The sequence below is a fragment of the Rattus norvegicus genome, chromosome X (genome assembly GCF_021556685.1).
Source record: "Rattus norvegicus strain SHRSP/BbbUtx chromosome X, alternate assembly SHRSP_T2T, whole genome shotgun sequence".
Lineage (NCBI taxonomy): Eukaryota > Metazoa > Chordata > Mammalia > Rodentia > Muridae > Rattus > Rattus norvegicus.
In genome coordinates this window covers 138,198,857-138,212,628 of record NC_141554.1, presented here as the reverse complement: position 1 = coordinate 138,212,628, position 13,772 = coordinate 138,198,857, and the positions used below count along the sequence as shown (strand labels likewise).

Genomic DNA, 13,772 nt, shown 5'->3' with positions numbered 1-13,772 from the left:
TATGTGTTCTTGTGGTGTTCTTGACTTCTCTGTTTTCTTCCATCCTTCTTCTCTGTCTTCCACATGATCCCTCAAGCTCTTCATAATGTTTGACTGTGGGTTGCTGCATGTGTTTCCATCAGTTACTGGGTAAAGCTTCTTAGTTAGGCTAGGCATCTGTCTTCAAGTATAGTAGAATATCAATAATTGTATCAGACATGCGCTCCCTCTCATGGCATGGGTGTCACCTTGGGCCAGTCATTGGTTAGCTATTCCCTCAATTTCTGCTCAAATTTTACTCCTGCACCTCTTATAGGCAGGAAAGTTTGAGGGTCTAAGATTTTGGGACTGGGTTGGTGACATAGTCTCTTTATTGGAAGTCTTTTCTGGTTACAGGGGATGACCATTTTAGGCTTCATACCTGCTATTGCTAGGAGCCTTAGTTAAGGTCACCCTCTTAGATTCCTGGGAGTTTCCATTGTTTTAAGGTTTCCAACTCATCCCAGAGATTATCCCCACCTACTGTAGTTTCTCTCCCCGTACTTTCTCCCTCTATTCTCTGTCCAGTAGATCCCTCCTGCTCCTTTCCCAGCCTTGCTCTCCCACCTAGTTCCCTCCCTCCCATCCCCCAATGCCTATTCTATTTCATCTGCTCAGTGAGATTCAAGTATCCCTCCTTGGCTACTTTGTGTTACATAGTTTCTTTGGGGCTCTTGATTGCAGCATGGTTATCCTATACTTTATAGCTAATATCCACTTATAAATGAGAACATACATTTGTCTTCTTGGTTAAGGTTACCTCACTCAGGATATTTTCTAGTTCCATACAATTGCTTGCAGATGTCACGATGTCATCATTTTTAATAGCTGAGTAATATTCAAGTGTGTAAAATGTGACACATTTTCCTTATCCATTCTTCAGTTGAGGGACATCTGGGCTGTTTCTAGTTTCTACCTATTACAAATGAAGCAGTTATGAACACGGTCAAATAAGTGTCCTTGTGGGATGGTGGACCTGCTTAGGTATATGCCCAAGAGTGGTGTAGCTGGGTGTTAAGACACACCTATTCCCACTTTTCTGAGAAACTGCCAAATCGATTTCCAGAGTGACTGTAAAAGTGTGTACTCCCATCAGCAATGGAGGAGTGTTTCCCATGCTCCACATCATTGCCAGCATGTGCAGTCCCTTGAGTTTTCAATCTTAGCCATTCTGATGGTTGTAAAATCAAATCTTAGAGTTGTTTTGACTTGCATTTCCCTGATGACTAAGGATGTTGAAATTTTCTTTGTGTGCCTTGGCTATTAGAGATGCCTCTGTTGAGAATTCTCTTTATATATGTATCCCATTTTTTTTTTCTTTTTCTTTTTCTTTTTTTCGGAGCTGGGGACCGAACCCAGGGCCTTGAGCTTGCTAGGCAAGCGCTGTACCACTGAGCTAAATCCCCAACCCCCTGTATTCCATTTTTAATTGGGTTATTTGGTTTGTTCGTCTATTTTCTTGATTTCTTTATATATTTTGGATATCAGCCTTCTGTCAGATGTAGGGTTGGTGGAGATCTTTTCCCATTCCGGAGGCTGCTCTTTTGTCCTTTTGATGGTGCCCTTTCTCCTACAGAAGCTTTTCAACTTCGTGAGGTCCGATTTATCAATTAGTTGATCTTAGAACCTGAGCCTTTGATGTTCAGGAAGTTGTCTATCATGCCAATGTGTTCAAGAAAGTTCTCTCCTTTTTCTATTATCAGATTTAGTGTATTAATTTTATGTTGAGGTCTTTGATGTAATTGGACTTGAGTTTTGTGAAGGATGACACATATAGATCTATCTATATTCTTCTACATGCAGACATCTAGTTAATCCACTGCCATTTTTTTAAAGACGCTTTCTTTTTTTCCCACTGTAGAACTTTGGCTTCTTTGTTAAAAGGTTTAAGTACCCATAGGTATGTGGGGTTACTTCTGGGTCTTCAATGGAATTGCATTGTTCTGTCTATTTTTATGCCAATGCCATGTAGTTATTAGTATCGCTCAGTAGTACAGCTTGAAATCCGGGACAGTGATACCTCCAGTTTTTCATTGAACAGCATTGTTTTAGCTATCCTGTTTTGTTGTATTGTTTTGTTTTGTTCTTTTTTTGTTTTTCCAGATAAAGTTGAGAGTTTTTCTTCCAAGATCTGTAAAGTATTGCGTGGGAAGTTTGGAGGAGTTGCATTGAATCTATATATTGATTTTGGAAAGCTGGCACCCCCCCCCTTTTTTTACTATGTTAACCCCACTGATCTATGAGCATGGGAGATATTTCCATCTTCTGATATCTTCTTCAATTTCTTTATTCAAAGACTTGATGTTCTTTTCATGTTGGCCTTTCACTTGCTTGGTTAGAGTTGTAGCAATATATTTTATATTGTCTGTGGCTATTATTAGGGGTGTTATTTCACTAACTTCTTTCTCAGTCCATTTATAGAGGAGGACTACTAACTTTTTTAGTTGATTTCGTATTCTGCCACTTAGCTGAAGGTGTTTATCAGGTGTAGAAGTTCTCTGGTAGAACTTTGGGGGTCACTTAGGTATACTATCATATCATCTGTGAATAGCAAGACTTTGACTTCTTCCTTTCCAATTTATATCCCCTTAACTTCCTTTAGCAGTCTTATTGCTCTAGCTAGACCTGCAAGTACATTACATAGATATAGAGGAGTGGGAAGCCTTGTCTTATTTCTAATTTAAGTGGAATTGCTTTAAGTTTCTTTCTGCTTAATTTGATGTTGGCTATCTTCCTGCCATATATTTCCTTTTTTGTGTTTAGATATGTACCTTGTATCGCCAATCTCCTGAAGGATTTGGGGATTTTTCAAAGGCTTTTTCATCATCTAATGTAATTATCATGTGACTTTTTTCAGTTTGTTTATGTGATAGATTACATTGATAGATTTTCATATGTTGAACCATTCCTGCATCCCCTGGATGAAGCCTACTTAATCATACCCAGGTCTTTAGCCAACTGGATTTTATGGTTACTAAGGTTTATATGTTGATTCCTGACTTTATCTTTGTTGGATGTGTGTCTTATGGATATTTTTCCTTTAGTTTCAGTTTTTCCTGTGTCTTTTTCCCTACAGTGGTATGGGTTTCTGGTGATTAGTGAGTTTTTGATATCTACAAGAGTGCCTCCCCTGGGGTTTTTGTGGTCTACATGGCCTCTGTGATTTTGAGTATTAACCTTGCCTACAGGGTCCCTAGTACCAGCATGACCTGAGGTCCTTGGTAAAGGTGGGCCTCCATGAAATCAGGCTGAGTTATAAGCTATAAAACAGAGTCATGGGGATGGCATACATTTAAGGATGTTGGGTTTAAGGGGATATGGCAGGCCATGTCTTGGGGCAAGGAAAGCAAGTAGTTGTGGGGCAAGAAATCCTGTGCAGGGATTGGGTTCAATTTACTGCTGTTGTGTATATTTTCAGGATTTTGAGTGGGCAGGAGCTAGGAGGGAGGAAGGGACTTATCTGGTGTCCCTGGTGTCAACTGGTCCCCAGAAAAGCAGCCAGAATAGTGGGGCAAGAAATCTAGTGCAGGGTATGGGATACAGTTTATAGCTGTTGGGTGTGCTTTCAGGAGAGACCTAGAGGAGTTTTAATATATGAGGCTTTTCCCCAGTCAGGATATGGGACTTTATTTTTCCTGGAATAATATTAAAAATTTTAAATTTTAAATATTGCATCTATTTTCATATATATTATATATATCATCTGTGTTCTCTCTTTTCTGAACAAAGAAAAGGTTCAAATTCTAAACAGTCTAATTTTTCCTACTGTTTTCACCCTCTCCACTTGTATTCCCATTCTTCAGATGCAAGTTGGCAGTTCTGTGAGCACCCATTCCATGAATAGTGACTAGAGAGAAGAATAACCATGGATTGTGCCACAGCAGTGTTGAATTTCTCCTTATTGGTATATGTAAGTATTCTGAGTATGGAGGTATGTTTTTCATATCAACACTATTACTTACCTCATTATACTGCTCAGCAGGGAGTATCTTTTCCATTTGGATCTTTACCTCCGCTCTCCAGTCTACTTCTTTGTGACTGGTTTTGTCCCATGATACTTGAGTAAAATGAATGTTCCTAACCATGGCAGAGTGTCTCCTATTTTCTGTCATGGCTAATCATATGTGTCTGCATAGTTGCCATTTCTTAGTGGTTATCATTTGTGCTCACTATCTTATTCCTGAGGTCTCACTTTTATGGAACTAATGCCACAAGCCAGTTTTGTCTGTGTGATCCTCTTTGTTCAGCTGTTTTTTCCTGGTGCTGGCAACAACGGGCTTGAGGTAGTACTGATTAGTACCCCCACCCCCTTTGTGCTCATCCTGCTTTCCAGTGTACAAGCTGCGGCTACTGCTGTTCTAAGGGTTCACTATGTTAGGAAAAGGCTCAAGGCCTCTTCCCCTCGAGCCTTCATCTCATGGTGGTAAAGAATTTTTATCACATATCATACAAAACTCTTATACATTCCAGCCACCTTTTTTCCTCTGACCAGTACAAGTTTGTCTTACTGTTTTACAGGGCTCTGAAACCCATGTTGACTCCCCTGATAGACACATTCAGAAATAAGAAATGAGTGATAAATAAAATTACAGCAGAAATGTAGCAAAATCTTTTTGTTTGCTTCTAAATTTGTGAAATAACAATCACAAGTACTTACTGTTGGGAAAATTTTTTTTATAAAAGAATATTACTACCTTTAGAAGTATAAATAATTGATATAGGAAAATCTACAGCAAATGTTTCTCCCTCAAAATATTATCCGCCACTGAGATGTGAATTAACATGCAGATATATTACATTTGCTCTTATAATATTGGTTAGGCATCCCTTGGCTCACTCATCTTCTAGAAAAGTGGACTAATCAGAATCTTTTCCTTGGGTGCAGATAGGACCCTAGCAGAGATTCTCCTGTCTGACTGGTACAAGTAAGACACAACTGAAACAGAAATCGGACCCCCCAAAGCACATAAAAGACAAGAAAACAAATGTCAAAATGTTCTTACTTTATTGACTGGTAGCACACTTTTCTTGTTCTATTTAACATTAGAGTTAGGAAAAAAAATGTGCCATGATCCTTTGCTACACCTGTGTAGTGTTTTTACCTTTTCATTGTACTTTTCTAGATTTCTTTCTCATCTATTAGTTGCATTTACATTCCTAATATCTCTATGATGTGCTAAGAAAGACATCACAATGAACTCCGCCATACTAATGAAAAACAGAGAACCCGGCAAAGTAAAGGAATTTGTCCCACATCTTGCATATTTATTAGTATAAGCAACATTATAATTCAGATCCTGTGAGTTGACCTCTAATCTTTTCTGCTAGGCTTCCGAGTGTATTTGAAATGAAAGAACTGCAGCTTGCACGTATTGAATACTTACTATGAGCCAGACACTGAACTCAGCTCTGTCACTGTTTATTACCATGCAGAACTCTTACAACAAGGCATTGGTATTTTCAGCCTATATTCAAAATCAAGAAACAGAGGTTAAGTGATTAAGGTTAAGATAGCTACAGAGGTTGTAAATAGAACATTCAGTATTTAAAGCAAGATCTGGTTGACTATGTTTGAGCTATAAGAGCCTTAAAGATGATTTATGTAATGATTTTAATCAGCTTTATTGTGAAAGAATTTTTGTACAATAATCTTTTCCAATTACAGTGTGCAATTCTATGAGATTTTTCAGATCCCTGGGGAATAAATACTTCAATTAAAACATTGCACAGTTTTATCACCTCTAAAAGTTTCTATTCTTTTGTAGTAAATCCTTTCCCCCACCCCAATATTTATACAACCATTTATTTCCTTTCTTTCTTCCTATGTCAGTATTCCTCTCCTTAAATCTTCTACAAATACAATGAAACAGCATGTACTTTTGTGTAACTACATTCTCTTAGTCTGCCTGACATTAGAAGTCACCCGTGTTGCTTCAGAAATGATAAATTTGTTATTTGTGGCTACTACTTCATTGTAAAAATTTACCATATCTTTTAAAAAAATCCATTCCTGTTGATGGATATGATACGTTGATTTTCAGACTTTAATGTCTATGCTCCTATGGGTTCAGCTGTGCCTGGAGCCTACTAATAGTGATGAAGTTTCCTGCAAACAATTCTTTTCAAGGGAATACAACCAAAAATAGCAATCAATGGTATTTCCAAGACCAGGAAACTTTGTGGAAGCAGGTATAGTTCTAAGATTTGGATATTTCTGCAGGCTGATCTCATTTTTCTTCTGGCAATTTCATCGAGCAGTGATGAATCCTGTCCTAGGTAGTCTGATGGGGAATCAGAGAAAAGTAGGTAGAAAAGAAGGTCCAGCTGAACAAGTATACTTGGTTCTTTCCCCATGTGTGGTACTGCAAATGGAGTCTTAGGTATGTAAGACACTGTTTTATGTGTTTATGCATTAAATGAACAAAATGAAGACTTCTTAAGTGTTTAAGTTCAGAATAAATGCAACATTCATTTAGATTTTGTCTAATATAAAATTTTATTATGAATAATTCTGTTGACCACTTTAATATGTTTGTGAGTTAGAGTGTGATAATTCAACAATGTATGTCATATGCACTGATCAAGTTTGAATAGATAAAACTGCCATTTCCTAGATTATTTTTGAAAGCTTTAATCCTTAATAACTGTACATATGTACATGGTCCAGGGTGCTATTTCAACACATTCATACAGTAAGTACTGGAAATTAGGGTAATTAGCATTTCCTTCTCCTGATCATTACTTTGTATTTGGAGTCACCAAGCTTTGGATGACTGGAAGCTATAATCACCTCACTATGCTATGGAGCACTAGAGCATCCACTCCTCTCTAGGTGTCTTATGTTTGCTATGTTTAACCTCCCTCTAACCCTCTTCCCAGTCTCCTCTTCCAGTGCTAGCTATCAGTACTACAAATATTTGGAGCAACTTTAAAAAAAAAACTCTTTTACATGTTTTTAAAGATACAGTAATCCTTCGTATTTGGTGATAATTGGTTCTAAGGTTTTTTTTTTACAGTCTCACATGAGAGTGGTTTACTGTGGGGGGAAAGGAGCAAGGGGGTGATGGAGACAAAAGGGAAAAGAAAAGAGAGAAAAGGGGCTAAGGTCAGAAAAGTGTCTACCTTTTATTTAGTCTGTGGCATATTCTCTCACAGATAGAGGTGGGAAGTGGGTAGAAAAACAAAATGTAGACAGGACTGAGAAGATGGCTGCTTGGGCGAAGGTGCTCAATGCACGAGTCTGGGATCCTTGTGATGCACAGAAATGGAGATGAAATCCAACTTTTCTAGGCCTACACCTTAACACATAGGTGCCTACTTACAATCTCTCCCCGCCTCCTTTCTCTCTCTGTCCCTCCCTCGCCCTCCCCCTCTCTTTAAAATAACACAAAATATTAGTCTTCTGATTGTCAAACAACCTTTATAATGTAGCATAGAGACTTTGAGTATATTTCAGTGGCAGAGAACTTAATCTAGAATTCTGAAGGAATCTGTCAATTGTTTTTCAGTTTATTCATTAAACAAATGTCAAGTTTGGAATTTCAGCCAGGTACTGTGGCAAGTCTCTTACTGTGTACACCAAATGCTCTATTCGTTTATTATTTAGCTCAAATTAACAATATGAAAGAAACATGTCAGAGAAATCACTAAATTATTAAAGGAACAGAATGAAACATTTATGTAGACATAATTTAGGAGAAACTTAAAGAATACTCTTTAAAAATGATCCTGCTTTGGGAGCAGAAATATTCCATGGTCTAACATATGTCAGTTTAGAGTTTAAAGGGAGTCCCATTTTCATTAGTGAAGGTTTACCCCAAACTGGTGGCTATCATACTAAATTGTTGTCTTCTTATTAGCATGATACCGGTGTAGCTTGTACGTAGTAAAGCCTGGAGATGGAAAGCACATAATTGATTCTGCTACTACCTAGAGACCCTAGCTGCTTCACTCTCTGGCATTTAGATATATTCATCAATAAAACAAGAAGATTGTGGTCAAGAAAGTTGCAAGATGCAATATTCTATGTGTAGGTGTTATTTTTATGTTTTTTCTTTCTTTTCCTAAAAAATAAAATCATAATCATCAATTTGCCCTGCAACTTGTTTTTCACCACTTGACAATATATCACGAATGCTCTTCCAGATCAATATATATAGATTCACCTCTCTGACTTGAAACGTTAGCTTTGACTAGAAATGAAGGAAACACAACATCTAGTTAGCAAGGCTCTCGGCTCTCCAGAACCAACATTTTGTTTCTTGCCATTTACACCCCAAAGGCTATCAAGTTTGACATGGATGTTAATTTGTTTTAAATAGGAACGTGATCTCTAGGAGGGTGCTGTGAAATGAAATCAATGTGAGGATTTCGAAAGAGGCTAAAGCTGAAGCTTCCCACTCTTACCCTTCATCCCGGGTGGTTGAGCAGTCAGGTTCCCTTGCTTCACGCCCCGCAAGAGTGATATAGAGAGGTTTAAAAGTAAAATGGTTTCAGCAAATTTAAAACAGGTTTCGAACAATATTTTTCCACTGAAATAGAAAAAAAACCCTAAGGGAAATGATATTATACCTTATTGGAGTTGACTTTACAATATTATACCTGATCGGATTTGACTTTACAATTAAAGAAGTATGGGACAGAACTACATCGAACAGAGGCACTAAGCAACTGCTTTGGCTAGTTCAGTCATGCTATTTTGCTGCTCTGTGATCTGAACTCTTCACCTTTGGGACCAATGTAACGCCTTTCTGAAGCATTCATAGTTCAGTTGGGTAAACCCAAACAACTCTAGTGATCTCACCTAGGAAGACATTTCATAAGGAAAACTGAAAGCCTACAAATCTTTTCAGCAGGGCCATTTCTAAGGGACCGCTGCCAGCAACTTTAGACAGTCACAGGAAACCTAAGGGACTTTTACAGGTACTGAACGACTGGGGACAATGATGGTGCTGATGCTGTGGTATTAGAAGAATGTACAGCAGTCACTACAGTTCCTTCTGACAAGGCCCACCCATGGAAACATGGTGCCAGGAAGAGCCTTGATTCTTTATGCCTTCTCTGGTTTCTATAGCTTGCAAAACAGAGTGACATCCTAAAGACTGCAGATGAAGGCTGTGAAGTTGATTCAGACACTCGTTGATTCAGCCACTAATGAGCTTTCATAATAGTGGAGCACATTTAGAACAGTGCCTTCTCTATAGCTAAAGTTCAAGAAATGTTAGCTGACACTACAGTGTCTGGGTTGTGTGAGACAGGAATTTAATAATTATTTGCTTCCTAATTGCTGCATCCAAAAAGCTGAACATTAATGCATTCATACATATCTCATCTATTCATTATGCATTTATTAACTGTCTACTATATAACGGGACCTATGCTCATTGCTATGCATCGAGTGGTAAAAGAAGCACTTGTTGCAAAATCTCAGAACATCCACGCCAAAGGGAGATGAATTCTTATTTTTAGGCATTTTTTTTAAATTGCCATTCCCCTTCTATCTTTCCCCTGTCTTTCTTAAATACAAGGAGAATTGCCCTGGAAAAAGAATTGGTAGGCATTTTATTTTATTTTTTATTTTTTATTTTTTTTAATTCTTTAATCTTTTTTTACAGCCTAATCTTTTACCCCTTCCAGGTCTTCCCTCTGACTGTTCCATATCCTATAGCTCTCCCCTCACACCCAACATGAGGAAGTTCCCTCCCCCACACACCACACCAAACCTTCTTAATCCCTGGGGCCTCTAGTCTCCTGAGGGTTAACTGAATCTTCTCTCACTAAGTCAAGACACCAGTCTTCTACAGTATATTTGTTGGGGGTCTCATCTCAGCTGGTGTATGCTGCCCAGTTGGTGATCCAGTGTCTGAGAGATCTCAGGGGTCCAGGTTAATTGAGACTGCTGGTCTTCCTATACGGTCACCCTCCTCCTCAGCTTCTTCCAGCCTTTCCCTAATTCTACTACAGGGCTCACCAGTTTCTGTCCATTGGTTGTGTGTAAAAATCTGAATCTGACACTTTCCACTGCTCGTCCTTTTGGAGGGCAATCGTGCTAGGTTCTTGTTTGTAAGCACTCCATAGCATCAGTAATAGTGTCAGGCCATGGCACCTCCCCTTGAGCTGGATCCCAATCTGGGCCTGTCACTGAACTTCCTTTCCCTCAAGTTCTTTTTCATTTTTGACCCTGTAGTTTTTTCAGACAGGAATAATTCTGAGTCAGAGTTTTTGACAGTAGATGATAACCCCATCCCTCACTTGATGCCCTCTTTCTACTGGAGGTGGACTCCACAGGTTCCCTCTCACCAGTGTAGGATATTTTATCTAAGGTCCCTTCCTCTGAGTCCTGAGAGTCATCTCACAGGTCTCTAGTATATTCTAGAGTGTCCCCCCATCTCCTACCTCCTGATGTTGCCTGTTTCCATTCTTTCTGCCATCCCTCAGGACTTCAGTCCTGCTCCTCCTATACCGGATCCTCTTCCTCTCCCTGACCCACTTCCCACCCAATACCCTCACACACCCACAGTGATTACTTTCTTCTTCTGCCCAAGTGGGATTGAGGCATCCTCACTTGGGCCCTTCAGCTTGTTAACCTTCTTGAGTTCTGTGGATTGTATTCTGGGCAGTCTGTATTTTTTATTTTTTAGCTAACATCCACATATTAGTGAGATACATCCCTAGGATGATATTTCCTAGTTTCATCCATTTGCCTGCAAAACTCATGCTTACAAACAGGGGCCTACCATGACTGCACCCTGAAAGGCCCAACAAGCAGCTGCTGAAAGAGTCAGATGGAGGTTTTTACACCCAACCAATGGACAGAAGCATCTGACCCCTGTCATTGAATCAGGGAAATGCTGGAAGAAACTGAGGAGGAGGGCGACCCTCTAAGAGGACCAGCAGTCTCAATTAACCTGGACCCCTGAGATCTCTCAGACACTGGATCACCAATCAGGCAGCAAACACTAGCAGATATGAAGCCCCAAACACATATACAGCAGAGGACTGCTGGGTCTGGGTTAGGCAGAGAAGATGCACTTAACCCTCAAGAGACTGGAGGCCACACATGGACCTTAACCTGTAACATGGACCTAATGTGTTGAAATCCAAACAACTTGATTCCAACCCGAGTTGTAATCACAAACAAAATAGGTGCCTAGACAGACGGCACAATTTGCTGTTTTTTTGACCCCATTCCCTTGAGATGGCAAGCCACAGCAAAAACTAGGATTTGCATTAAGAAATCTCTGAGCCTATCACTATACTTTTTGTTCCCAAAAGCAGCTGTGGGGCTGGCTCCCCGTACACAAATGGCTTTTCACATGTACATGAGCACCCATGTCACCCTAGGCCATTTGGCTCCTATAGCCAGTTCCCTGTCTTAGAGCTGCCTCTCTGAGAGCCAACCTCCCCAAGGCTAGACCTGAATCAAACCACTCACTACCACAGCATAGCATCCAAGGACAGTCTGAAAACACTAAACACCAGAGCCAGAAAGCCAGTTGAATGAGGTTTATTGTTTCAGATTGGGTTTGCCCCATCCCTTGAAGTTTTACTTCCCGCGCTGGCATTGGTGGTAGTAGGCCTCCCGCTCTTCAAGGTACTTGGCCCTCAGAACCGCAGCCCTCTCCTCGTAGGGGATTTTATCCGCTTCTGAACACCTGGCCCACATCCTCCCTGCAGCCTTGGCCACCTGCGCCACAGTCCAGTTTGGGTGTTGTTCTTTTATCTCCTCAAAATGGTCCTGGGAGAAGAGCAGGAACGAGGATGGGGGCTTCCGCGGTGCATCTGCATCTCTCCTCCTTCTCTCCCTTCTCGGTCCAGTATAGTTTCTCATTTCACGTTGGTACCGATCTTTGTCGCGCTTGGCCAGGGCTTCATACTTCTTTTTTTCCTTCTTTGAGATGGTCTTCCACTTTTCAGAACACTTTCTAGAAAATTCGGTAAAATCATAATAGGTGTTTGGCTGTTGCTCCCTCATTTGATTTCTGAAGTCCATCATAAAATGGACATAAGGAGAGACGTTCACTTTCGGTCTTACTTTGCTGTCTTTTCCCATGTTTATAGAAGCTCGAATTCTGATCCTGCTGATTGGAGAGCAGCGAATGGTCTTCACTACAGGAGCAGCCTAGACAGTGTCCTCCATGGGGTGAAATCTTCCCTCTGTGTGCACCTCAGCCAGGGCCCAGCCTTTTCAGTGCTGGTGGGCATTGTTGCGTCAAAGAAGGGAAAATGTGATGTCATCCCTGAGCTGACCAATGGCAGCCAAGTTCAGTCACTTACAGGTAGGCCCTCTTCTTTAAAAAAAAAAGATTTATTTATTATATATAAGTACACTGTAGCTTTCTTCAGACACACAAGAAGAGGGAATCAGATCTCATTACAAATGGCTGTGAGACATCATATGGTGGCTGGGATATGACTTCAGGACCTCCAGAAGAGCTCTCAGTGATCTTAAACACTGAGCCAACTCTCCAGCCCCCAGGCAGGCCTGCTTAGTGGTTGGTTTCTCCAGGGACTTTCTCTTTTGCCTCTAAGGAATGATGAAAGCTTATCTGAACTTTATTAGAGTTGCTACTGGCCCAGGGAATCTGGCCCCATCTGGTCTCAATGAGAGATGGTGTGCCAAATTCTCAACAGATTTGATGCCACAGGGAAGGGGGATGTCTAGGGGTATAGAGCCCCTTGTCAGGAAAAGGGGGGGTTCAAAGAGCACTGAGAGGGGGACTTGGGACAAAAAATGAAAAATTTAATGATCAAAAAATCATTGACCTGTCCTAGCTCAGTAATGCATTGTAATGGCTAGGCTGAATTGTATATAGTAGCTGCATATTTTCCTTTATGATGTCTACTTCATTATGTTTTTATTAGAAAGATTTGTGTGTTTGTTGTCTAGTTTTGAAGTACTAGGGAGGGAACTCCAGGCCCTACACATGCTAGGCAAGGACATTACCACTGAGCTATATCTCTAGCCCCATTAGAGTAGTCGGAAAAAATGCACTGAGGTGGGAGGTTTGGAAGGCACAATGAAAGCTATAGGCAGTTTTCAGCACACACACACACACATACATACACACACACACACACACACACACACACACACACACACACACACACACAAACACACACACACATTGGCCAATATGCCCTGACTCTGTGACTCTACTTGTGATCTGAACCTGTGTCTGATCAATCAAACTTTCCAGGTATCCTACAATTTCTGTCCCATGATGGGTTAAGGGACATCTTCCCCTCTCAACCATAAAATCCAAACTTCAGCATGAGATATCAAGTGCCTAACTTACTCTACAGAGATTGTTCACCAGCTCCTATGATATGTGCTGTCAAATCCCAGGCACAAATGCTCCCCTCTCCACAATGTGATGGGGTTGCCACCCCACAGTTGTGGAATATCAAATGGCTGAGAAGTACATAAAGAAATGTTCAACATTCTTAGTCATCAGAGAAATGCAAATCAAAACAACCCTGAGGTTCCACCTCACACAAGTCAGAATGGCTAAGATCAAAAACTCAGGTCACAACAGATGCTAGCAAGGATGTGGAGAAAAAGAAACACTCCTCCATTGTTGGTGGGATTACAAACTGGTACAACCACTCTGGAATACAGACTGTAGGTTTCTCAGAAAATTGGATATAGCACTACCTGAGGACCCAGCTATACCACTCCTGGCCATATAACTAACAGATGCTCCAACATACAACAAAGGCAGATGCTCCTCTATGTTCATAGCATCCTTATT

At 40.4% G+C, this 13,772-nt stretch overlaps 1 protein-coding gene across 1 annotated transcript; it reads right to left on the bottom strand.

The window, feature by feature from the left end:
- Nucleotides 1–11,508: 11,508 nt before the first annotated feature.
- Nucleotides 11,509–12,201, bottom strand: Hmgb4l8 (high-mobility group box 4 like 8). The gene has a single exon (XM_087601242.1). The coding sequence runs from the start codon at nt 12,068–12,070 to the stop codon at nt 11,564–11,566; it is 507 nt and encodes a 168-aa protein (XP_087457368.1). The 5' UTR covers nt 12,071–12,201; the 3' UTR covers nt 11,509–11,563.
- Nucleotides 12,202–13,772: the final 1,571 nt, after the last annotated feature.